The 27185-nt window shown below is 45.1% G+C and overlaps 1 protein-coding gene across 1 annotated transcript; it reads right to left on the minus strand.

The window, feature by feature from the left end:
• Positions 1–13834: 13834 nt before the first annotated feature.
• Nobox (NOBOX oogenesis homeobox) lies at positions 13835–19233 on the minus strand. The gene is made up of 9 exons (XM_059256614.1): positions 19197–19233; positions 17198–17514; positions 17014–17098; positions 16574–16680; positions 16158–16264; positions 15835–15920; positions 15380–15611; positions 14750–15039; positions 13835–14145 (listed from the first exon to the last, which is right to left on the minus strand). Exons 1-9 carry the CDS (start codon positions 19231–19233, stop codon positions 13835–13837), a joined length of 1572 nt encoding a protein of 523 aa, XP_059112597.1.
• Positions 19234–27185: the final 7952 nt, after the last annotated feature.

Raw genomic sequence — 27185 nt, forward strand, 5'->3', positions numbered from 1 at the left:
GTATATGTAATTTAACAATTTAATGACAGATTCTTATTAATGGCTGTGGTAATTGCATTCCAAACTGTTTGTATAAGTAGCATTTGAATACTGGCCATACAACACAAAGAGAGTTGCAATTTCCAGGCAAGTTCTCTAGTTCTTCAGTGGTAAAGAAGTATACCATTTCTTCATGGTGGATATACAGGCAGGTGTCGGTGTTGTCTGACTGATTTATTGCTTGAAGTTATTGAGGGTTTAAGATGCCTTTGTAAGTTCTTTTTTTTCTTTCTTTCTTTCTTTTATTTTTTTCAAGACATGGTTTCTCTGTGTAGCCCTGGCTTTCTTGGAACTGACTCTGTAGATCAGGCTGGCCACAAACTCACAGAAACCCACCTGCCTCTGCCTCCCAAGTACTGGGATTAAAGGCATGTGCTACCACCACCCAGTTGCCTGTTTTAAATTCTTAATACATTTCTTTAGTTATGGATTATTCTTATTTAATCTGGAAAACCAAGACATTTGGCTTTTACATACCAGATGGTTCTTAATTTAAATCTTTGCTTAAAAAAAGAAAAACTAGACGTGAGTAATCTCTCTTCGGGTGAGTTACTAAATTTTCTACTGACTTTGAACTTGGGGGAAATAATGTATATGTAGACCCAGTGAATGTTACCTTCTCCAGATTTCAAGAGTTTACTTCAGAGTTTGCTTCAGTCCCGAGTGATGTCAGTGGCGTAGAAGCCCAGCAGTTGCTTATGAGATATTGTCAAATAACCACGTTTGAAACATCGATGCCACTCCGCATTTTGTTGCTTTTCTAAGAAAGTGATACATGGCAAACATCACCGTGCACAGGCCTGCTTATAGGTCTGAACTCTAACGGGCATGGAGCTTGGAATCAAGTAAATGTCTACTGAATTGGTTCCTTTGTATAGTTGTCCACACTGAAGTGGGTCATTTTTACTGATTCCTGTTGTGTAGTAAGCTGCTCATTAAAAGTTTACATGCTCGCCACCCACTTTCACTTAAGGATACCTATGAGCTTAGGATTTTTATTGCTTATTACTTACTGTCTTAGTTATTTAGAATGATTTTTGATAACATCAGTCTGTGGGGACTTTTTCCCCTATTTCTTTCAGTTCTGAGGATCAAATCTGGAGCATTGATTGATAGAGCATTGATTGACAGGCAAGCATTCTACTGCACAGCTCCACGGCAGTCTCTTTTTTAAATTAAACTTTGTGGTAGATATTATTTAAAAATCTTAAAGTCTAAATATCTTACATGCACTGACTTCCTTCCTATGACATGTATCTATCTCCCAGAAGTACACTTGATTGCAGTTTTTATTCTGTTGAGGTACCCGCACAGTCTGTGTGGTTTTTAGTGGTACTTCCCTTATTATGTATTTAATTATGTAATTAAGTAGTTAGTGGTATTTCCATTATGAATTGTTTTGGGGATCAACTTGTAGAAATCCAGTGTTTTGGTATAATAGCCCTTTACAGACAGCTACTCCCTGCTAATCTACCTCCCTATGACCCAAGTAAGACACTTGTGCATGTTTGGACGTGGCCCGTAGGCCTCTCTGTAAATATCTTGTGTGGTGATGACTTGGCTTTATCACCAGCACAGACCAGTGACCCTAAAGCCACATTAGCTGTAAACATGACTCAAGAGCTGCATGACTGTAGGGACCAGAGCCAGCAGTTGAATGTAATCTTCTCACTCTGAACCTAGGTGTGTGGGGAGGTCAAAGGTTACAAGCAAGTGAGCTAGAGAGATGGGCCAAACTCAGCCTGGGATTCAGATAAACTTCTTGCTCAGATTTAAAACATTCTGTATGCTCAATAGCCTTGGACCCATTTCCTTTTTTTTTCCAACCTGCCAATTTTTAAAATGATACTTTTGCGTGGACATTTCCCTAGCTCCTTCCTCGTGAGACTGCCCAGTCTGCAATTGCCACAGAACGTTACAAAGACATGACAAGTGGTGAGCAAGGAACATTGATTCTGGGCGGGCAGTGGGCAGTGAACAGAGGATTGGGGAGGAAAGACGCTGCTGTGTTTTTCCCAACTGGTGAGGGTGGCAATTGCTGATTCCTGCTGCCTGGTGGATGAGTCATGCGCCTGGGGCAGAACTCAAAACAGGGAAGGGCCAAGTCTGGCCACCAATGAAACACCAGCGAGCAGATAAATACTTTCCTGGCACTTTACCTGAGTCTTTCAGAGGCAACTATCCCTGAACAATGCAAATGGAAACTCGGGAGTAGGAGCCGGGTGGTGTGTGCACTAATATGGAAATTCTAAATCCGCACGCAGACGGAGGGGCTCCCAAATACCACGGAGAGAGTTCAGACTGTTCAGGGAAGGGAGCCAAGATCAACAGACCATTAGCTATGGTAGAGCAGGGTCACAGAGAAACTGTAGGCCACCATAGGAGTAAGCAGGCCTGGGAGAAAAGGATGGGACTCATCCAGCTAGTTCTTGGATGTTTTCTTAAGATCAGCTTGTGATGGGAGTGTGAAGATTATTCTCTATCGGTGCTGAAAAAACTCCCAAGACCTTTGTATTTTAACACCCTTAGTCTCGGTGGTGGTGGACACAGTTAGGGGAGCTGGAGATGGGAAGTGACTTGCTGAATGTCACACAGCCAATTAACTGTGAGCTATGGGTGCAAACAGCTCCGCGTTCCCCACTGAGATTTCAGCAAGTAGCCTGCAGAGTTTACTGTTTTCATAAAAGGTTAAAGGTGACTTTCTGTGAGATAGAAAGACTGGACAGCTAGGGTGTTTGAGAGAGCCGGAAGGGCTGGTGCTCACATGTATGGGAGGTTAATAAGCAGGTGCCGGTGATGGTGTGGAGCTGGGTTGGGCAACAGATTGGAAACAAGGGTCAAGGTGTGGTCTCCAAGTAATTTATCAGCCTTGCACTGGGGCCTTAAGATACTAGAGAGAACTTTGTGTGTGTGTGTGTGTGTGTGTGTGTGTGTGTGTGTGTGTGTGTGTGTAAATTTAAAGGAAGATGGATTTGATGCAGAAGACTGGATTTGCTCCCTGGAATACAATAATGTTGGAATTAACCAAAGGGAAGCAGAGTTGGCCATTTGAGGGTTAGAAGGTAAACTCAAAGTGGTTTCAGACATTTGCCAGTAGTACAGGGGCTCGTATATACATGTGGGAGTTCATATTGAGGCTAGAGGTTAAGGGCAGGTGCTTTGCCGTCTGCCCTCCACCTTATTTTTTGAAACAGGGCTTCTCATTGAGTGTGGAACTTGGCAATTAGGCTAGACAGGCTGGCCAATGACCCCAGGGATTCCTCTGTCTCTGCCCTCCCAGGGGGTTACAGGTATGCACCACTGTGCCCAGCTTTTTATGTGGGCGCTGGGGATCGAACTCAGGCACTCATGGTTTTGCAGCAAGCGGTTTACCAACTGTGCCATTTCTCTGGTTGTTTTTAATCTGTTGTTATACGTAGCATGTGTCTCCAGCACCAAACCAAACATGATTTTGTGGTAATTCATTCCTGGACACTGGAATGACTCCACTGTTCTGTGGACTCCCAGTCCTATCCCCATCATTCCTCTGGAAGTGCATTCTATAATGCTGGAATGCTCTTTCCCCCTCTCACCGAGTATTAAAAAGGCTTGCCATGGATGGACCCAAGCCAGGGTGCCCCATTCCACACGGGCCCCTCTAAATCCTTCTGTTTCTCCGCAGCCCCAACCCCTTATACATGCTCACTTTCTTCTCTGTTTGTGTTCTTCATGAGTCCTGATTCTCTTCCTGGTTCAGGAGTATGCAGCCTTCCTGTTTCCTTTACAACCGTTAGCTTCTCCCTCTTCTCTGTGTCAATAATCTTGTTTTCTATTTAAGACAGGCGCAGCCGTACTGAGTATTTACACAGACGCAAGTCCTCCTACTAAAGGACTTGATTCCACGTCTGTTCTGGTTTAGATCTGTTGTTTTGACATTCCCCTCCTAAATTCTCGCCCTTGCTTATTCAAGTGCACAGTTCGTGACACGGGAATCCCGTCAGAAACTCATTCTTTTTCCAACTTGGGACAAGTACTTCACTCTGAGTTTCATATTTTCACCTATAACATACATATTGCCTTCAAATGGAATTACTCAGCAGAGAGCTAGTTACACAATGAATACTAAATACACTGTTATCATTACCATTAATATTTCATTTGAGAACCAATTTCTGGGTTTGCCCAGCCAGCCATTTCAGCTCCCCACAGTCTCATAAAACACAATCACAGGACAGGGCAGGCCATGACTGATGGCCTTTTACCTAAGAAGGCTCTCTCAGAATTTAAAATGCTTGGCATTCGTGAAGCAAGACCTTGCTTGGCATTTGGAGAATAAAACAAAATCAAAAGATATTCATGCAGATTTGCCTAAGGTGAGTTTTGGAAATAATTTATTTTTCAAGACAGGGTTTCTTTGTGTAACCCTGGCTGTCCTGGAACTAGCTCTGTAGACCAGGCTAGCCTCAAACTCACAGGGATCTGCCTGCCTCTGCCTCCCAAATGCTGGGATTAAAGGTGTGTACCACCACCACTGCCACCACACAGCGAGTTTTGGAAATAATTTAAACCTCATGATTTTTCGTCTGTAAATTGGGATATTTATATCTTTATTTGTACATTTACTAGTATGGCTTCTCTGTGACCTATGGCCCTGAGCTCTGGATGATTTTCTTTCTTCTTTTTTTTTTTAAACATAATTTATTTTTATTTTCTGTGCATTGGTGTTTTGCCTGCATGAATGTCTATGTAAGAGTGCTACCTCCCCTGGAACTGGAGTTAGAACAGGTGTGAGCTGCCATGTGGATGCTGGGAACCCTGGTCCTCTGGAAGAGCACTCCCAACCACTAAGCCATCTCTGCAGCCCCTTCTGGATCATTTTCAAGCAAACATCTCTTCCAGCTCTTTCCACCTCTGCTGGAAAACTACCTGTTGCTAGACAATCTCAGTATCGGCTCACTGTCCCACTCTCCTTCTCCAAGAGGTTTGCACAGCAGGACAGCGAGTCCATCCTAGGATGACTTTGCTTCTCATACTTGCCCTGATGCACAATTATGTGTGGTCCCCTGGCCTCAGCTCTACTCCCCATGCACACAAGCCCACAAGCTGTCTTTGGTTCTCACCTCTGACTCCAATTCCACATTTTTTTCTTTACGCAGGAACTCAGCCTTAGCAAACACAAAGTATCTTCGTTCATGCAAATTTGCTGTATCTCTGCTTTTCCCCTCATTATGGCATTTATTACTTATAAAGCTACTTATTCCCTTTCTACTCATTCCCTTTAGCTAATTTCCTACCATGTTCCAGTGATTCTAACCTTAGCATTCCACAGATCTACTTCCTCTTCAGTCCGTCACCTTGCCTTCCCAGGGCATCTCTGAGGCTAGTTCAGTCACTCGATATAGAATCTTTATATCTCCTCTCTAAATCTGCCAGTCTTGCTGTCCATTGCTCTTTTGAAAGCCCAGATTGGAGACAGACACGCCCATAAGTTAAAACAGCCAGTGCCTATGCCTGGGTTTGGGCAAAGAGTGCAGTCTGAACACCTTGTCCTAGGCCTCTCCTTATTCCCCTCAGCAGCCTCAGCTTCCCTCAGAGCTTTCCCCCAGCGGCTCCAGCACACAGCATCATCCCTCATCCTTGTCCAGTCTCAGTGGTCTTGCACTTGCTTCTGCTGAGACAACTGTCTTTCCTTCCTTGCTTATTCAAACTTGCTCCTCCCGCAGGAGCCAGCTCTCTAACTAGGCTCAAGGCTTTCTCCAGCTGCCCTGACAGACAGAGCTGCTCTTCCTTTGTGCTTTTGCTCCCTTTGTTCTCCTGGCCAGCTCCACACAGCCCTGCTCAGCATTGCCCCCTGCATCATAACTGGTCCTTTGTGTTGTCAGACTGCCCAGTGAGACTAGCAGTTCCCATAAAGCTGGGAAGACAATTTATCCATCTTTGTATCCATCAAGTACATCTGGTGCCTATAAATCCCTCTTAACTGCTGGAACAAATGCCTGCCCTTATTTCTCAGGGCTTTGTTATGAAATCCAAATGGAAAGGTATTTATGACAGAGCAGTATACACTAAGCCACAAATGTAAGAACTAAATCTCCTTCAGTGTCCCTCCGGACTCAAGCAAGCACCACTTCTGTGTAAACAGAGAAAAGCTTCCCTTCGGAGGAATCAAATTTATTCCTAAGTAATCAGAGCCATTTAAGACTCAAGCTAAATTGTCTTTTGTAGCCTGTTTCCATCCCATGTTCTGTTAATGCAGATGATATTTAAGTGGACATTTAGATTATATTCTGTCATAAAGTCACATAAACATGGAAGAGTCAGCTGACAAGAAAAGATAGGAACCAAGGGGCTTTAAAACTTCCAGAAGAAAGAAGTAATTGTAAGAAATCAAGAGCCTGTATGGAGGGATTGAAGGCTACAAAAGCTGTAGGAGGAAGGATCAGGGAGAAGTGGAGGGTGCCTGGGAAACGTTAGCAATGAACTGCTCAGAAGCCTGGCAAGCAAAAGGCCAAGGAGATACAAAGGCAGACTCTGTGGTTCCCGAATCATGGGCTTTTCATGGGCACACATATCCTTAGCTTAAGTGTTAGCTAAGTGCTACAGGGCTGCCAGGCTGAGTAGATAAAAATATCCGACACCCCCAAATATAGCTTGTCTATGGTTTTTTTTTTTTTTTTTAAATCATTTGGTGCTTATCTGAATTTGCTATTTACCTGAAAAGCCAAACTGAAACCCAACTGACTTTGATAACTAAATCTTTGATAGGATGGGGCTCTAGAGCATTTAGGGTAAAGGACTGAGCAAATCTCCTCTACTAGGCCCTCTGACTACACAAGCAGAATTTTTAGGATCACAAAGAAACTAGTGGTGCATTGCCATCTAGTGGGAAAAAAAAAAACTATAGGGAAATTAAACAGTGGTGCTGACATTCATTTTATTGAAATTTCTCTAGCATTTGCAAAAGAAGGTGCTACCCTGGGTAGCAGCAAAGTCCTGAGGAGCCCAAGTGCACTGCTAGAAGATGATGTCGATCAGGGGTGACTGGGCAGGTGATTGCAGAGTGAGGCTGAGATGTGTTTGCCTAGAGGTCTAGGTGAACTCTCCAGCATGCAGAAACTTGGCTTCCATTCAGGAAACAAATGAACAAACAAAACAAAAAACAAAACTACAGTAAAGCAAAGGCAAGAACTAGAAGAAGTGCAAGAGCTTTCCAAAGGAGGATGCATGGGGGTCTAATCACAGGAGATAGCAAAGAACAGGGTTGTGATAAATGTAGCTCCTGAGGTAGTTACCATGACAACTGATGATAGACAAAAGCCTTGATTCTTATTTCAGCCTGTTTGCTCCAGGAAAGGAAAGCGATCTAGAAATTAGAAGGTTTAAGTGAAAAGTAAAATGAATAAAAGATAGCCTTGGAACCCAAACCAGGGCATCATAGCTGATTTCAATAATTCCATCATTTTTCTAGTGTATAACAGGAGAGAGTCTCTAAGACTTGATAGAAGCATGGAGACTAATTTCTATCGAGCTGATTTTTAGGAGCCTTATGAAAATAAATTTAATGTAAAATTCTTAAATATTTCTGTAAGATATTTTTGAAATGTAGTTCATAAACAGGTCAATTAACTAACAACAAATGATGGTGAGGATGTGAGGAAGCATGAAGGCCTATCCACTGATGGTGGGAGTGTAAACTAGCGCAGCCATTATGCAAATCAGTATGGAGGTTTCTAAAAACATAAACACAACTACCATAAAAGTCTACCACCTCCAGCACATACCCCGAAGACTATCTTAGCACAGCGATACCTGCACATCCATGCTTATTCTTGCATTGTTCACAACAACAAGAAAATGAGTGTCTATCAACAGAGGAATGGAGAATGAAAATATGGTATGCATACATAATGGGATTTTGTTCAGATATAGAACAAAACTGGAACTTACAGAAAAACGGATAGAGCTAGAAAGTAGTGTATTAAACGAGGTAATACAACCTGGATGACAAAATCACTTCTCTCTCATATACAAATCCTAGCTTATGCTTATACACATATAAATGTATGTACATGTGTGTATGTGTAGGTATATATGTAAGTGGGTGCAAGTGTGAGTATAGGCTATGACACTAGAAGAGAGCCCGTGGGAGGGAAGAACAAGAAGCTGAGGAAGTAGGAGGGCAATGGGATACATTAGTCAAGAGAAAGAAAAGGTATGGAGGTAGAAGGGGGCTCCAGGAACTGGGAGAGAAGAGGGGGTAAAAATAAGTGACATTGTGTCAAAATGCTATAATGAAACCTAATACTGTGTATGCTCATTCAAATAATATTTGTCTTTATTATTTTTTATTGCTGTGATAAGACCTCATGACCAAGGAAATTTGTAAAAGAAAGCATTTAATTGGGACTTAGAGTTTTAGAAGTTGAGGTCATGACAACCATGGTTGGGAGCATGGCAGCAGGCAGGCAGGCATGGTGCTGGAGTAGTAGCTGAGAGCTCACATCTTGAGCCACAAGCATGACACACAGAGAGCTAACTGGGGATGATCGGTACTCTTGAAACCTGACAGCCCACCCCAGTGATACATGCCCACCAACAAAGCCAAATCTCCTATTCCTTCACAAACAGTTCCACCAACTGGGGACCAAACATTCAAATATGTGAGCCTACAGGGACCATTCTCATTCAAACCACCACAATGTCCTTAGGAGGCATAAAAGACAGTGGGTGTCCCTGAAGTGCAGAGCATTTGTTATGTAGTTAGGTTGACAGGAGTGATCGTTTATCTGGTTGCACTACAGAAAATGTTGATTTTATTGGTCATAAAAGCAGATTTTCCTCAAAAAAACATTTTGCAGGAGCTAGCAAAGGATGGCTTTGGATGATAGAACAGTTGAGGATTCATGGCTAGCTTAACACTAAGTGTCAGTAATAGATTATTTTCCAGGTGAACGACAAAGTATCTTATACAACCTTAGTGTCCTGCTTATTAATTTAACAATGGTTAAAATGTCCAAAGCATACTAATTTTCGATTAGAACAAAATTTTCAAATAGAACAAAATTTTCAAATAGAAGAAAAATTCTAAGATAGGTGATATCCTGTAAGGCTTTCAAAACATCTTAACAAGATCATAAAGAGCTATAACTAACCAAATGAAGCTGAACAGGTGACACAAGTCTTAGCATGTTTAGATTTGAGATGTTACTTCTCCAAGTACAAACTGGGAGTGAATTGGACTCAAAGCACCTTTTATTGAAATACCCTGGAGATTGTAACTGATAAGAATATAAACATGCTGCCGGGATAGACAAAACACCTCACTAACGTTTTCTCTGTAGAGACCCATTAGCAGATCCTATTAGACGGAGATGATAGTTTGCAATAAGCATCACAGACAGCTTTCCAGAGGTAAGGTCCCGACCCAACATCACCATCATTCCTCAGAGGAACAGTAGAAAATCACATTCACCTGAGAAGAGACAAGGAACCTGGAGCCCAGGCCATGTAAGGGCTGAGCAAAGTGGTTCAGCATGCCTGGAGAATGCAGGGCTTTGGAGGAAGGCACACAGTCCCCAGTGCTCACAGCTTTAGTTTATTCTTGGTGGTGCCTCACTCAGAAGACAAGTCTCCACTCTACCCAGTGAAGCTAGATTTTGTTTCCTCTCAGAATCAAGAACTTAAGAGAAAATCTGTTCAAAACTTTTGTGAAACAGAGCTGACAAAGATCCAGACTGTTAGACTATTGTAGAGCCATTGATGCTGGGGTGGGAGTGCTTCTGGTATGTCAGTAGCTTGGGCTTAACAGCCTATGAGGTTTCTTCAGTTTCTAGTTTCTAAAACATGCTCATCATTTCCTTTCTTCAGGCCATCTTTCATTTTTCATTTTCAATACTTAAGTTTACTTTTAGAAGTCTATGTGTTTAGATTGTCTGACATTTAGTCTAAGAGTCACATATTAGGCTATATCTTGAAGTTCACATTTCAGTTTTTCAAATTTACATATGTGTACACACACTCACATTTGCCATGTACAGGGTGCTACCAATCATTAAGTGGTAGGACCCCAAACCAATCCTAAGCTGTAGAAAAACACCCAGAGTGCTAATTAGACTTGTCTCTACCAAGTCTGAGTTTTGAAAATAACTGAATATGTGATATCTGATGGAAAGAAACAGTTTTCCTCTCATTTATCTGTTTCAAGGCTGCTCATGTCTCGGGCCGAATGTAAACCAAAAGGATTTGTGAATTGTCTCCTTTAAAAGTCTCCCTTGTACACATAATAAAAGACATTCAATACTGCAGGCTATACATTTGAATCCCTAAATTAAGGGCACTGCTACTGGTACTGGGACTCTTGAGTGGCAAGAGATGAATAGTTATAACACTAGGCTGGATTTTAAAACCTGATTTGTAAACCCCTATCTGTGTTCATGTAGGATTAATTCTAAGATTCCCCTGGATGCAAAAATCGGCAGATGTTCAAGTCCCTCAGCTGTAATGTCACTTATTCTATGTATTCTCTCATACACTTTGACTCATCTCTAGGTTTATAATACCTCAAACAATATAGTTATACTAAATGACAAGAAAATATCTATGCATACTTAGTAGAGACGCAATTTTCTTCCAAATATTCTTGGATTGCAGATGACTGAATCGATAGCTGTAAATTTGAAGGGCTACCTCAAAGATCAATGGAGAAGGTGACTGTAATAAAGATATATTATTTTCCATTTCCAAATAGTGCTCCTTGGTGGTTCTTATAGCCACTGAACCAATAACTATTTTGGTGGATATGTACACAATCCATTATGAGAGTGGGTTTTTTTTTTATTTATTCAATAATCATAGCAAATCTTAATTTAGGAAGTATTGTAGGCTACCAGAGTTGGATGCTAAATATAGCTCCAATTTACAGGGAGGTTGAGTCATAGGTGAAAATACTTTGGAAAAAGGATCCAAGACTAAAATCTGTCACATGCTTTCTGTGTGTCAGACACCTCCCTAAAAGGTTTTTGAGTATCGGTGTTTTAATCCAATAGCCACTCGGTCCTGAATAGCAAATACAATCTTAATCACTGACCCTAGATTGGTATAGATCTGTTGCTGATATAGACAAATGCTCCTTTCCATGCCTCCTCTTCCCATCACTAACTCTTGCTACAGTAGTTTTGACTCTTTAACTGTCCCTGCCTTCTCTGAATATCATTCAAATCACCTGCACCTTTGTCCCCATTAGAAATGCCCTTCCTATTTCAGGGGTGCTCTCTCCCATCTGCCACAGCCATAGCAGTCCTTTCCTCTGTTATTAGATCCACCTGCTTCTTCCTTGGGTGGGTTACATAGCCTGCCTCCCACACTGTAGACTTGACCTTGGCCATCTGTCTCCATATGGCCACAGATCTCACGATGCTCCTTACAGCCGAGCCTCCCTCTTCTCCCTGCCTATTACCTCTCCCCCCACAGTTCCTTGGCACCTTCTCTTAACTTCATTATCCTGATGCCCTTTCACCTACTCTCCCGAATTCCATATCTCCCCTCTCCTTTCCTTACTGGTCCCTTTTTCTACTCACTTAAGCCATATCCACACATACCCTCCCCTCACTGTTTTACACTTCTCAGACTTTCCCACCTCATCCAAGTCAAATCTCCCTCCTTGTCTGTGCATTTCTCCCATCATGTGCATTTTCTCTGGTGGTTTTCTGCATCCTCCAAGAGACAAATCTGCACTAATCTCCCTAGTTCATCTTTCAATTCCTTGAAGCCTCCTCCTGTGTGACAATATTGATCTTTAGAATACCTTTCTCCATTTCCCCCTTTCAAGCCAGTAACCCCCAGCTTCCTCTGCATCTTCTCAGCTTTGCCTTTTCATGTAGAATCTACCTGCTCCCCCAACCTATTTTCTCTTGGTCTCTTGATCTATTCTTTCTTACCCTGGACCTTTGGGTCCCTTCACCTTACTGTCTCTGTATCTGGGGTCTACTTTCCTCCTTTGATAAAGCTTATTTGATAGAAAAGAACAGTCACAGAATGACATCTATCACTCAGTCCATGTTTTGTTATTCCCTACAGTCTCTACTCTTCTTTCTAGTCCCATTTGGATCCATCTCTCTTGCATCTCTACTGCCCTTTACCTTCTCATACAAACTGACTGTACATCCACCATCTTATCCCTATACTTAAGCAAGAGCTCATACACAGAGACAGTACATCTAATGTTTCTTCCTTCATTGTGGAATTTGTCATTGGGTCCAGTTTGGCTAGCCACCATATGAGAAAAGAAGTATTTAGGCTTTATGTAGATTTGAAGTTTGTCTGCAATGGGCTGGAGGGCAGGCATGCACACATGGGCATGTTCTCATGCTCTGTTCCTCCTGAGCTCTTGACCCATTGTCTAGTAATTGAGAAAAGATTTTTTGTTTGTCAATCTGCACTTTCTCCCCCTATTCCCAATACCCCAAACCATTTCCAAAGCTGCCTATATTAGCTTGCAACCCCAAATAGTAGCTGTAAATAAACAAACCTGCAAAACTTCAGTCTGTGGCTAAGTGCTGTGGGATGTTCTGTATGCTGTGAATATGTGTTGCTCTGATTGGTTGGTAAATAAAATGCTGGTTAGCCAGTAGCCAGGCAGGAAGTATAGGTGGGATAAGCAGACAAGGAGAATTCTGGGAAGAGGAAGGCTGAGGAGGAGCATGTAATGGCACATAGGTAAAGCCACGGAACACATGGTAACATATAGATTAATAGAAATGGGCTGAGTTTACATGTAAGAGCTAGTCAGGGGTAGGCCTGAGCTAATGGCCAAGCAGTTTTAATTAATATAAGCCTCTCTGTGTTTACTTGGGTTCAAGTGGCTGCAGGACCAGTGGGTGAGAGAGATTTGTCCTGACCGTGGGCCAGGCAGGACACAGGAAAACTTTCAGCTACAGCTAACTATGAAATGGTAGTTATTTTAGCATAGGTATTCTTTCCAGGTACCAGTCACATTTTTTTGGTTCCTTTCCCAGCTATTGGTGTAGGAGACAGAAAGACCCTTGGAACCTTCATCCTAACCCAGTGAGGTCTATGCTGTCAGAAATTAGAAGTGCTATGACATCATCCTAAGCAGGGAAGCACCATCTACTTGCTATACTTTTTTGGGTATCCACTACACCTCATTCCTTCTTATTATTCCTACCCTTCACCAGAAAATAACTTTAGGAAAAATAAGTTAGGATTCACAGTAACAGATGCATAGAGCTTCATGTCACATCCAATAGCTTCCATGCCACCCACATTTCTCTTATGATAATATTCCTACCTGGCCCAAATTTGAGAGAGGGGTCCAGACTCACTTCCAGTCCTGGGTTTGGGAATAGACTATGCTAGTGGCAGAGCTAAAAGAAAAACATAAGGTGCCCAAATCCTCTTTTGGTGGAGAAATGGGCCCATGAAAATGCCAGGCTCCATATGGTGATACCCAGTGGGGACCTCCCTTGAGGGTTACATCTAACAAACCCAGACAAGTAGTCAGAAACACAGCTCTTCATTCCCAGAAAAACACCCAATAGTTACTGTTTTATTGCATACAATGGACACCAACTCAATGTCTAGGAAGCAACCAAAACCAGAGAAACTGGTGTAACATTTACAAGTAGCATGGCCCAATTCTCTTCAGAACTCCTAAGGGGTAAAAGGAAAATGATGCCAGCTCCCTTCCTTCTTAAAGCCCATGTTGGGAAGACCTTGGACTCCCATCCCAGGCGAGGTCATAGCCTTTCAAATCTTTCAACCCTGTTCTCCCCCGCAGCCCCCGACAAGGACCTTCTCTTTACTCTTTCGTCCCAGTGGCATGGCTATGCTTAGTTTTGTCTCTCGGCTCCTCTGGTGCGGGCTGCTCAAGGGAAGAGGCAGTCTGCTCCTCTGGCATTTTGCTTAGTGAGGACCCTGTCTCTGGTCTAGTGCCTTCAGGAAGCCCATTGAGTCCTAATGAAGGCTGCTTGCTCATAGTCTGAGCACATGGAGCTGGAAGCAGGTCTGGAAAGTAGCCCTCTACCCCCAGGGGGTGCCCCAGAGTCTGTGGGCAGAGTGGACCAGGGAAGGGAGGTTCTGGCAAACAATGGCCACTCCAGGGTCCTGGACCTGTGGAGTCAAAGAACATGGGAATTATTGGACAGGACTAAGAAGAGCATTGAACACTACTAAATTGTGTGAGTCTCTTTCTCCTTCCTCAGGACCACGGCTCAGATCCCTAGAGCTGTCTGAGTGAAACATTAATACCAGCCTCTCCCTCAGGATCAGACAGGCCCCTGGACTCCAGGTCCTGTGATTTAGTAGAGCATGGGTCAAGGCCAAGGGCTGGCCCATATAAGCACCAAGGAGACCTGGAACCACCTGGACATCTCTTTCATTCCCCACCATAGAACCCTCTCATTCATGTGATGGAGGGCCTTGGGGTTTCAGAAGTCTAGGTAGTTAGGCATAATATTTGCTACCAATTCTGTACCAAGTTCTTTTGTTCATTATTTCTAATGGTCACCACACCCTTCAGCACTATGAATCTAGTACTCTGATGTCAGGTCCACAAAAGTTTCAGAATAGCTCAAAGCAGGGGCAAGTAAGAGCTCTGCTCGCCACCCATGACCTGCCTCATTCTGCCTTCCAGATAAGGAGGCACTCTATCCTTCTCACATTCAAACATTCAAACAAAAGGGAGTGGGGACCTTCCTTTCCAGCCCCAACTCACCCATGTATGCAGCATGTGGCTGTAGCAATAGCTGACCAGGTGGAGGCCCTGGGCAATAATCCTGTGATGTGTCCCCACTGAGGCCAAAAGGAAAAGAAAAAAGAGAGTCTTCCGGTGGGAGAAAGCTTGGGATGGGGAAAGGGAAGGGGGGCAGATAAGGAAACTGGGACTGAAATGGTGGGAAAAGAGGGGTCTGTGGAGCCTGGGGGAACTGGAATGAACCCAACTGGCTGCTTGCTTGATAATACTGAGGCCCCAGGTCTTCCAAATTTGAGGGTGATGAGGAGATGCTGTGGAGGACAGAGGAGCATTTAGTGAGGTAGAACAGTGACCTTGTTCCCAGTTTTTTTTTTTAAAAAAAAAGCCATTCCCTCTTAACCCCTTTTTCTCCATCTCTGTGGCAACATCAACCCTTGGACATCACTTCTGTCTCATCTCCCCTCACCCCCGACCCTCTGCTCACTCTTTCCCCTTGTTTCTCTTCTATTGCTACAAATACTGGATCATTCCTACCCTAAACTCACCCATCTTTCTACTCCCTCTCACATAAGCCACTTTAACCCACTCAGCCCCTTTCCTCTCCCCACTGTCCTCCTCTCTCCAAGTTACATCTGAACTTCGGTTCCATACCTGGGGCCCCAGGACCCACAGGGGCTGTCCTTGTGAATGCTGTCACTTCCAGGAACGTCCCTTAGTGGGGGCATCACTTGAGGAGTTTGCATAGGACCAAGAGGAAGAGGAAGGTTGGTCCTTCGAAGAGGTGGGGGGCTTAAGAGTGGTGAGGTCTCTGCTACCCTCTGAGCACCCTCACTTTGCTGAGAGGGGGTCAGAGTCTGGTCAGAAGTCAGCAGCATGGGGGGCTCTAGGAAAATATGGCAAACAGGGGATCTCAGCATAAGAAGGTGGGGACTGGGAGGCAGCTAGGGCACTGCTGAACGGCAGACGGTGCAATGCCTGGGGATCCCTGGCACAGAAGCCCGGAGAGCTGTCCCCACCGCTAACCTCTATGGAGCAAGGACTTCCTGTTCCGACTGTCCTTTTTCATCCCCGCCCTGCCTACACACTTTCTGAAGGTGGTAGCTCACCTGGAAAGGCATCCAAAATGTGCTCTGGAGGAACAGGGCCAGGTTCTAGGTCTGTCGGCATGGGAGCTGGGAGCTCAGGTGCAGACCTGCAGCCAGAGTGAAGGAAGACTGTGGCTTCCATGACCACTGGATTTAGAACTCAGGTTCAGTGCAAGGAAAGGGCCACTTAAAGGCACCAGCAACTCCTTGACTCCAGCCCAGCCCAAATCCCTTGAAGGGTTAGTCAACACCCTCAAGCACTCTCATGCCCAGTTTCCAACATTCTCCTTTAAGGCCCCCCAGGACTCCCGTGTGGACAACCCAGGACCAGGATCCGTTCTCACTTGCTTTGACTGCTGTCCTCACTGGGGGCTGCAGGGCCATCCCGACTTTCCTTCTCGCTCAGTTTCTCCACTTTTCGCCACTTTGCCCTACGGTTCTGAAACCACACCTACGAATGGAGGAAGGGGACCCGGACTTGAGGATGCTGGCAGAGACAAAGTCCTGGGTGTCACTGTGAAGGACACTTTACTGGGTTTCAGCTACTTCATCACTTGGAACTACAAAAAGATCTGTGGCATCTCCTTTCCTCTCTAATTGGTTAAAGCTGTGGCCCATGGAACAGCTGGGACACCCCTGCATCTGAGACTGACTTTGGTCTCTACCCCAGCTGAGACGGAGCACATGCCGTCTCCCAGAGAGTTCTGACCGTCAGCAGCTTCCATATCACCCTACTGATCAATTAGCCAGCCCCCTTTACCATGATGCGTTGGGAGGTGACCCCCACCATCTGGGCAATCTCCCGGCGCTTGTCACTGTCTGGATAGTGGTCTTCCTGGAACAGGCGTTCCAGCTCCTCCAGCTGGTCTGCAGAAAGGAGACACTTATGGGGGAGGCCAGACACCACAGCAGGAGAGAAGAAAAGGAGATGCCCACCGGGCACCCATAGCAGATACGACCATTGGTGCCAAAGCAAGAGTATGCCCCCTCTCATGCACAGTGTGATATATGCATTTCTGATTCTTCTATCCTGGTCTAACAAGACAGCTTGCCTGGCCTTCCCTTTCAGGGTCAAAGGTGCTGGCACTGCCACAGATGAAGAGAAACATGTAGGACAAAGTGACTAGCCCTACCCCCAACATCTCCTGGGGCCACACTCTTTGCACTGATCTACAGTTTTCTCTGCCTTTCGGAACTAACCTGAACGGTACAGGGTTCGAGTCTTTTTCCGAAATTGACAGGTCACTTCTAGGGACTCCTTCTTCAGGTCGTCCTCTTGACTGTTCTTGGCCAATGTATTGAGGAGACTGCGGGCTAGGCCTGGTTCAGAAAGCATAGGTTTGTGTGCAGCACATCTTCAAGATGACATTAACGCCAAACCCACGGGGTTAGGCTTCCCGTGCTTACCAGGGACTGCAGAAATGGATGGCTTCACTGTCTTCACCTCTGTCTCTAGAGAAGAAACTTCTTCCTGGGCTTGGGGACTACAAGCAGCTGGTGCTGGGTCTTGGTAGGGGCCCGCTCTGCAGGCGTCAGCACCCATTAACTCTGCAGAGGTCTTTGACAGTGGTCTCTTTCCCGAGCCAGCCCTGGGAAATGAGGCCTGCTTGCCTTGGTCATCTTCAGTAAGTGAACCAGGAGCCTTCGGTGGTCCCTCTGACTCCAGCCCAGGAGTCTTGGGCTTGCCACCAGCTTCCTGGCCTGTGGAGAGCAGCAGCCCCTGGTACCAGGGGGGTAGAGCCCCTTCCTCCCTGCAGCTGATCTGTGGTTAGAACCTAAGCTTCCCTTTGCCTGTCTACCAAATGAGGCCTGAATGCCTGGCATACCTTCCTAACTGGACAGTCAGGAGGATGGATTAGATAGGTTCTCAACCTTTCTAATGCTGCAACCTTTTAATACAGTTGTGACCCCCAACCATAAAATTATTTTCATTGCTACTTCATAACTGTAATTTTGCTACTGTTATGAATCATAAGTACCTGTGCTTTCCAATTCGTCTCAGGCGACTGGGACCCCTGTGAAAGGGTCATTCAATCCCCCAAGGGGTCGCAACCCACAGGGGGATTTGCTTTCGAAAACGTAAACAAATATTGCAACCCTGAGGGGTCTTAATGTGAGAACAGTGGAAAACTGGGTACACATTTTCTTAATTTTTTTTTTTTTCCCCCAGACATCAGAGGTGCAAGTTCAGGGGACAGGCACCAGGTTTGATCTAATAAACAGCTGTTGGGGGAGGGGTGAATGGGAAGAGAAAGAACAGGCCAATTTTTCTGGCTTTCCTCAGACTAGCCCCCTTGCCCCAGGAAGCTAGGCTCTGTGCCCTGCTGAGGAGACAAATCAGGCTCCCTGGGTCTCCACAGAATAGGCACAAGGACATCAGAGGGGATCACAGGAAAGGTGCCTTTATCTTCCCTCCTCCCTCCCACCTCCTCAATCCACGTGCTCTGGCTCCTTCCCCTCCCCCCTTCCACCCAGTCCAAGGGTTCTACAGGTGAGGAAAAGCGCCCATCCAGAAGGAAAACCCCTTCACACAGTGGTAAAACTCAAACTCCCCTACCCCAACTCTGAGTCCCCTTACAGATGGGGCTTGCCATGGGTGTTATCAAGAGCACAGTACCCACTGGGTCCCCACGAGACAGGCATTCCCCACCCCCCCCAGGTGAAGAAATGGGGATAAGCTTGCGGAATGATCGACCCAAGGTCACACAGGGTTGGGGTACAGGAGAGCAGGCTGACTAACCCTGGGCCACCACCTGGAACTTTTCCCAGGATCCCAAACACTTGCCCTCTTTTCTGCATATATTCATAACAAAAGAAATTTCACTTCAGGGAGTTGCTGTCATTTCTAAAGAAACCAGAAAATGTGTGAGTGAATGCTGACTAAAGCTTCTGATGTCGCCTCTTAACAAACAGCTTTCTCACAATATATAAAGCTAGGGGGCCAGTGCTGGCTCAGAAGCCTCTTCCAGCTGACTCTAAATACACAATGGAACCACTTCAGAGAAGGGGAGAGGGGGTACATCCCGGGGGTGAGAGGATTAAGGTGGACCAAGGGACACTGGGACAAAATAAGCTTTACAACAGTTTAGGGGGGCTTGTCGCACACTAATAAACATGGTACAGAGTGGACACTCAACAACCTGAACCTTGTTGGACTAATGTACTGTACTGAGAAAGGTGAAGGGCCTCAGAACCTAGATTAGAGCAGTGTTGGAGACTTAAGACCAGGTCCATCTCCAGCACGTCAGGGATGATCCCTAAATAGAAGGATGTGGTGAGGTCGCCTCCCTTTCCCACTACCACCCACAGACCTAAGCAGCCTCTTAAGGTTGGCAGAGGGCTCAGCAAGCCCCTCACCAAGGTCGACCCCGATGCGTGCTCACCCCGCGTTTTCCTGCAGAGCTTCTCGGTGGGTTCCATGGCCCGGACTCCCACTTCTCAGCCCGCCCTGATGCCACAGGCACAGCCTTAATGAAGTCCGTGGGGTGGCCAGGTGTGTGGAGTCTGCACAGGCCAGGGCGAGCGCAGCAGGAACCTGCGCCCCCAACCCCACCCCCAGGGCGAGGCGCAGCACACCTGGGGTAGTGGGGGGCTGGGAGATCCATCCTGCAGCTTCCTGAGCGCCTTTATGCAGCCCCAAGGGGGCCAGATGCCGGTCACCTCCCTAAAGCCGGGGCAGGAACTGGGCAGCAGCAGGATCGCAGAGCGGATGGGTTGTCTTTGAAGGTGAGGTTCCCAGGCTCAGCACACATTGTATGGACATGATTGTGGTTACGTCTTGACCCTTGTGTAAGGAGACCTCTGCAACCACTCATGAAGAGAGTCCCCGAATATGAGGCTGCCCAATCTCCTGTCTGCTTCAAGGATTTTTGTGTCTCAAAGTCCGAAGTGACTTGAACATCCAGATCCAGGAGCAAATGGCAGGATCGGAGCTAAAAGCACCTCAGGCCTTACTATTCTTGCGCCGCCCCCTCCCCCCACCCCCAACTTTGCAGGTATAGACGAGGTTCAAGCTAGTCCAGGTTTTCTTATTAGGCTTACTCATTTAATATCAGTTTTCTAATCTAAGAAAGAAAGGAACACTCCTGATTCACGGAATGTTTCTTATTTCCCTTAGGGAAAAAATAACAAAATTATAAAGTTCTTATTGCTTCTTACTTCTACCACGGAAGTGGGAGGGGATGAGGAATGTAAGTGCTGGCCAGATTGAACCAGCTGCTGGGAGCTGGGGGAGGAAGAGCGCCTCCTGACCAGAGCTCAGGTGTTCCGATTTAGCATTTCAGAGCTCCTGGACACCCGGCGGTTTCCTGCTGTATTAAACAATCTGCCACTGGGACATTTTCTTGTGTTTTAAAATCATCTTTGAGACGCTTCCTCTACCCACCTGTGGACTCCCTCCGAGAGGCTGTGGGACTCTTAGCTCCTTCTGAAACATAAAAGTAAGGGCCAGGAAGATGGCTCAGTGGGTACACGCACTTGTTTCACAAACCTGATCATCTGAGTTCAGCCCCCAGTGAAGGGTGGAAGGAGAGAACCAACTCCTGAGAGTTGTCCTTTGACCTCCATAAGTCCTGGGGTGGTGCACATGAGTACACACACACACACACACACACACACACACACACACACACACATGCACGCACGCTGATGAATTAAATAAGATTAAAATGCAAACTAACTTCATAGTAATATAATCAGAACTTCAAGCCTCTGCCATTCACTCCTACACCCCCATAAAACTGACACCCTGTTCCAGGAGAATTTTAGACACAATACCCAGTTTCTATGCTAGAAAATCTGCAGCATTCTAGGAAGGAATGGGAGCCGTGAAGCGGCTCTCTATAGGCAAAACTGGGACTATTTGGTAGTGACCTGATTGTAGCTGGAACACCGTGGTTTGCTTGAGTATACACTTAAACGACAATGACTGTGTGCCAGGGACTGTGGGGAAAATGATTGCCTTGCCCACAGAAGCTTTTTGGAAGACATAGATTAAAACATTAGTTCAGTGGAATGGGTCATGCCAATACCGCACGGTCACTATCCGTTGAGTAGGGGGCAGATTAGGGAACCCTGAGCAACAGAGTCTCTCTTGGAGAGACTCTTCGTAGAAGTCTGACCACTGTGCTGTGAGCTGTGTGACTTACCAAATTAGGGCCTGCCTAAACATCCAGATAGCAAGCAAGCCCTCTACCTTGAGATAAAGAGCCTTTCAGAGGCCGGCTGTCTATGCCCCACACCCAGGTGTCCAGAGCACTTTGATCTGATGTTTTAAAAATTATTCTGAAACTCAGACATAAACCAGGATTTCTTAAGGAGTTTGTTTAAAATGTGCTGCAGGTCCAATCCCCTGAAATCTTAATTATTACTAGATCCAAGGAGTGACCCCAAACAGAGTACTTTAACAAGACTCTTGAGGGATTTACTGTGCTTCATAATTTGAGACACTCAGACTTTTGGAAAGAAAAGTCAATTAAAACCTTCCCTGGAAAGGGGTAGGGGTACAGCTCAGTGGTTCGGTGCTCAGCATGTTCAAGGCCCTGGGGTTGTTTCTCAGAACTGCAGAGCAAAATAAAAACACACTTCTGGGCAACGGATGTGGAGGCTGTAGGGGATGGAGGCCCATAATGGGACAGGAAATGACCTTTCTTCCTGTGTTGGTGTGTCTCCCTGCAGTGAGAAGCAGGACACAAATTCTTAAATAGATTAAACTATCACATTTAAAAAAAAAAAAAATGTTACCCTCCTGCGCCCTGGCTTCTGTTTCTGTCTTTTCCTCACAGGCCGTCCGTCCCCCACCAGGGTGAAGGTAAGAAAAACACTGTCATTGTATGCCTAACTATGAATGATACAAGGCCGAATTATATAAAAGGTTTGGGGTAGGGACTTGGGGGATTACAAAAAGTTTGCTATTTTTCCAAACGTATAATTGGATTTGCTGGGGTTGGGATATACGACTAGAAAAATTTCATCTTTCTTTTCTTTTCTCTTGCTCATCTGGGCTTACTGTGATTTCTTTCCCTCTAAATGACACAGTTCAATGTTCTCTTTATTTCCGTAAAGAATGGCTTGTACTTGATGGCTAAGAGTGGATTTTGTGTAGGATGTACAGCATGACCTCCTTGTTGGGAAGGTACAGTGTTGATAATATGGACCATTAAGCCCTACTCCTTACTAAGCCCTTAACTGAAGTGAAGGGGATTATGTCATGGCAGTTAACACCCTTCCCAGACAAGAAAGACATCTCTATTACAGTGGAGACAGCAAGAAGTTGTTTTAGGGCTTCTTGTGGGTGTTTATTTTCAAGTCGTGCTTGGCTACATGTCATCTTCATAATTTCTGACTATTTGATATACTCCACTCTGTTTGGAGGAAAGGCAAGTTTTTATTATTTGGCTTCTTAGTTTTCAGAGCCAAACCATAAACCATCACTACCATCCACCAAGCAAGGGCCGTTTTACAATGTCTTTTTCCTTTTCTCATGGATATAACCATGAAAGAGAAAACGGAAAATGTCGCCCACCCCAGTCTGGGCAGAGCTAACCATATAACTGTGGTATCAAGTGAAATAAGCCCTCTTTGTCCATCCCCTTTCTTTTTATCTAATGAGGACCACAAATGATTGATGGCACATCATGTTTTTCAAAGCAGTTGTTGTTCTTTGTGCCACACCCAAGGTCAGTGGGAGACCTGAGACCAGAGAAGCAGGAAGAAGCTGTGAAGGACAGCTGGAGGCCTCCACAGGCCTTGGAGAGTGAAACCAGAGTCTCAGCAAACATGGGAGGCCAAGGCCCGCCCCTCCCCGGGGGTGGGGGGGATGAGGGGCGGGGAAGCTCTTTGGAGAGAGGCAGGAAAACTGAGAAAGGCTGAGGGCAGGCCCAGGGTTAGAGATCACCACTTCAGAGCCGGAAGAAGGCAGATAGCCAGGTGACCCAAAGCTACCACTGCGGTCGCGGGGAGAGAAAGGATGAAGCACCCAGTCTGCAGCTAGAGGCTTCCTTTGGGAACCGAGCACGCACCGGATGGTTTGAGCAGCTGATGAAAGGGATTGGGGACACCTGGGGGAACTGCCCTGGCAGGGCCAGATCAGATCGGGGTGTGTGAATCTACACAGTAAATCTTCATTCCTTTGCCTAGAATGCTCCAGATTGGATGCTTGTGATAGGAACACGGACTGTGTATGACATGCAGCTGCTTTTGTTTGTAACTGATCTCCACTGTCTGGGGTTTTTAATTTAGAAAGTGGGTCCATTTCGGAGGCACTTTCTCCTGTTCTCTAGGTTTCTCCAGGATTGCGAAGCTGGGGTGCCGATTACAGTGCTGTTTGCAAGTCAGGCAAGTGCTGTCTCCAAAGCCTTGTTCCAACCTTCACCAGGGCTCAGCTCCCTCTGCCCCTCCAGTCACCCGAGAGCCATTGTTGTCGCATTTCAGACTTTAGAATGGCCTATGCCCCCTTAGTCCTCAGGACACAGAAAAGGCAGTTATCAGCCCGGAACATCCTTCCTTCCCTTCTATTTCAGTCAAAGCCTTACTTCTACTTCAAAGCCCCGCACAAATATTCTGTTTTCCGTGGAGCCTGACTCAGCTGGCGTTTATTCCTTTGTACTGTCCTTGAATTATTCTGTGTTTATATTTACATAGCATTATTTAACACAGGCTGACCTAGTTAGAATTTTGCCCACCCTCCACAGGGTTGAGCTCTTAGATGATAACATCCATCTATTTGTTAAATGTCAGATATTTCCACTTGCTTAAAAAAAGTCAACTCACTCTTACATTTTTCACAGTTCTATTATTAGCTCCATGTTGTTGAAGAACGTACTGTGTTGTGATGAGCTTAAATACTTTCCCGAAGTCACGGTGGCCAATAAAGATCAGAACCCAGTCAGTCAGGTTCCTTCCTGAACTCCCAAGCGACAGGTTATACTGTTTACTATCAATCACTGTGCTTGGTAGACTGATTTGCACATGGCAGAATATTAACTGTTCATTGGATCCATTGGCCACCAATGCCAGGAGTCAGGCTGTAGGACAGGAAAGACAGCCACGGCTTAGGCTCCACCGTGATGGAGCCGCCTGACTCTTGACTGCCATGGAAGTTCCACAGGTCTGTACAGGGAATACAGTTTCAGAGAACTAAATTCACACACGAATGTAGAATGAACTAGTGAGACCTAGGTAAGTACCGTGGGTTTCTTGTGATTTCACTGGAGCTAGGCACGATGTGTCCATGGAAGCTGGATGAAGAAGGGAGTATGGAATCAAGTTATTGTTTCTGATGACCACATGTGAGTCTAACTATCTCTGAATAAAAAGTAGAAAAAAAACCCAATCCTCATTTCTGGCCAAAAGTTCAGATATTTTAGGCCTGTGTCAGTTTAATTCATAAAATCAAATTAAACACTATTTCATAGGTAGTAAAATTGCTAAATTTGTTGACAATTTTAAAGTAATCTATTATTACTAATTTTTAAAAGATTTGCCCCCCCCCCCTCTCTCTCTCTTTCTGTGTGTGTGTGTGTGTGTGTGTGTCCGTCCATGCTTGTGTGGGTGTGGAGTACCACAGCTCACTCATAGATGACGTCGGAGGACAACCTGCAGAAGGGAGTTGGCCCTATCCTTCTACCATGTATGTCCTCAGGTCTGATTTCAAGCCATCAGGTTTGGTGACAAGTGCCTCTTCCAACTGAGTTATTTGCTGGCCCAATTTGTTACTTTGTGTGTGTAGCTTGCACGCCATGTGCTGTGTGGAGGTAAGAGGACGATGGTATGGAGTTAATTCTAGCCTCACAACAAACTGCTGTTGCTAGGCTTGTGTGGTAAGCGCCTTTACCTGCTTAGCCATCTCACTGGCCCCATGGACAATCATTTCTAGATGGAGATTTAAATCATATTAATTTTCTTAACAGAGTTGTAGACAGCCAATCAGAGATGTTTATATTTCATTCAGTTGAAAGTAAAACAAGAGGGCTGGGGAGATGGCTCAGAGGTTAAGAGCACTGGCTGCTCTTCCAGAGGTCCTGAGTTCAATTCCCAGCAACTACATGGTGGCTCACAACCATCTGTAATGAGATCTGGTGCCCTCTTCTGGCTTGCAGGGATGCGTGCAGGCAGAACACTGTATACATAATAAAAAAAAAAAGAAAAGAAAAGAAAAGAAAGTAAAACAAAGAATATGTCTTACAGTGGGAATTTATTAGGAAAATAATTTTAAATATGTAACATTTTGACATGGAAAATATATCATTTCTGTTGAAACAATAGTATTAGTCATTAACAAGTTGGTGCATTTCCTCTCTTAGTCTTTGTTTTGTGGTGGATTAAGTTTGTCACAATTATAATTACGCTCTGTGTAATTTCAGGTGGTTCTCGTTGGAAAGGCACCATGAAAAGCACAGTCATTTATCATTGCAGAGTTCTCAGACTTTACAATGGCAGTGTGATAATGTAATGGCTCTACAAATAAATATTTTAACTTAATGTCTACATTTTAAAATGTATTTACTTTTAAATTACTTTTTTTTTTTACTTATTCATTTATTTACTGCATATCAGTGTCTGCATGTATCAACAGTCTGCATGTGTCTGAGTCCCATGTTCATGCAGTGCCCATGGAGGCCAGAAGACAGTGTTGGATCCCCTAGGGATATGAGCTTCCATGTGGGTCCTGGGAATCAAACCCAGGTCCTTTGCAAAAGTAGCCAGTGCTCTTAACCACTGAGCCATCTCTCCAGCCACTACATTTTTTATTTAAAAAGGCAAATTTGCAATAAAGCTTCTGTTTTGTTTTGTTTGTTTTTTTTCCTTTTGGGCGTCCCACTCACAGTCTCCCAGTTGTTACTGATCTCGACCACCCTGTTTCTTATTCTCAAGCCCATGATGCATTTGTTCATTTGGGAGAATGGTCTGCCTGGCTGGTGGATGTAAAGCCAGAATGCACCCGCAAGGAGGGGTCACAGAACTGTGGCCATGCGCTCTGAAGTTAGTGGGGCAGCCATTGAGGAGCAAGAAGTGCCCCTGAGCTAGTCTTTGTTCCTTCTTTGACATGCTGGGGCTGTCATCTCTGCTGGTAGCTGCAGAGAATTTCTCCAGGCCAGGGTTAGTGGTCTCCCACCGGGGCATGTTTTGTGAGACCTCAATGCCATGGAAGAGGCAGCCCTTTCCAGAGAGCACATCCCACTCTGGTTCTGCTGGTATTCTCTAGACATGAGTTCCTAGTATATTTGATGTCTTCCTAGTACCTTGTGGCTCAGGTATCCTCCAGGACTGGGGGAGAGAAAATGAAGGTATGGTCGTGTCACAGTTAATAGGCTCCTTTGGCCTTTTTCAGTGACAAACTTTTAGCCTACTAGTGTTATGCTAACTCTTCTAGACCTTTCCAACTGACAATGCCCAGACTATGTCTTTCAATGTATACTTTGCTTGATATTGATCAAGGACAAGATCATTAATGTGGGTTAGAAGTTGGGAGTAACTTCCTTTGCAATGGGGAATGATGGCGAAATGAGAGGCTTGCACTTGGTGAGGCACAGAAGTCAAACAATAGCAGATTAGATTGATTACCTGGGAAATCATTCAGCCTGCCAAACCTGTCCGTCCTTCAGTCTGTTGGCAGGAAGTACTAGAACTGGATAGGCTGCTAGACCCGGTCTTCATTTTGCAAAGTGCTCTGGTTGTCTGTCTTTCCAGCTGAGCTGCAGAAAATGTTTTTAACTGCAATCTTGGGTGGGGTTTTGCCCGGACACTCTGGAGTTTATTCATGGGGTCATTCAGAGCAGATCTTGTGGTGGGAAAAGAGAATATGCAGAAGGGGTAAAGCCATATCTGGAAGTAAATGAATATGAAATACATATTTCTGGTTTATTTATCTGAGTTTTCATTTTATTTTTAAAATAGGTCCCATGCTACGACCCAAGTCAGCCTTGAAGTCGTGATTGCCTTGCCTTAGCCTCATAAATACTGGGATGGCAAGGCATGAGCCAGCAACTAGTGTGACCCATCTTTCGAGTTTCTAATCTGAACCTCTCCAGGTACTGCTCTAAGTCCTGGAGGGATTTGTTTGTTTGTTTATTTGGGATTATTAGGGATATTTCTTCAAGAGAGTAGTGGGCTGGGCAATAACTAGAATACTGACTGTGAGCTTATTTTTGGACTTTTGAGATGGGGGTTCACTCTGTAGCCTAGGCTGGTCTTGAACCCCAACTCATGGCAACGTCTTCATAATGACAGGTTTGAGCCCTTTTCCCAGCTAATTCTTTACCTTCTCTGTTGATGTGTTGAACATCAACGATAGTTCTCAAACTTCTGATTCCCCACTCCTTTATGTCACCCAACCGGCTGAGTCCCTTTCGATTCTGTCTCCCCCACAGCAT

Source organism: Peromyscus eremicus, chromosome 3 (assembly GCF_949786415.1).
Source record: "Peromyscus eremicus chromosome 3, PerEre_H2_v1, whole genome shotgun sequence".
In the NCBI taxonomy this organism is placed as follows: domain Eukaryota; kingdom Metazoa; phylum Chordata; class Mammalia; order Rodentia; family Cricetidae; genus Peromyscus; species Peromyscus eremicus.

What these genes read in the sequence shown, in the direction of transcription:
- Nobox (XM_059256614.1), bottom strand. Translation starts at nt 19,233, where the DNA reads ATGGAACCCACCGAGAAGCTCTGCAGGAAAACGCGGG. An exon ending in GAGGACAGCAGTCAAAGCAA is followed by an intron (nt 15,921 to 16,157) that starts GTGAGAACGGAT and finishes CTCTGGCTGCAG; the next exon opens with GTCTGCACCTGAGCTCCCAG. An exon ending in CATTTTGGATGCCTTTCCAG is followed by an intron (nt 15,612 to 15,834) that starts GTGAGCTACCAC and finishes ATATTTTCCTAG; the next exon opens with AGCCCCCCATGCTGCTGACT.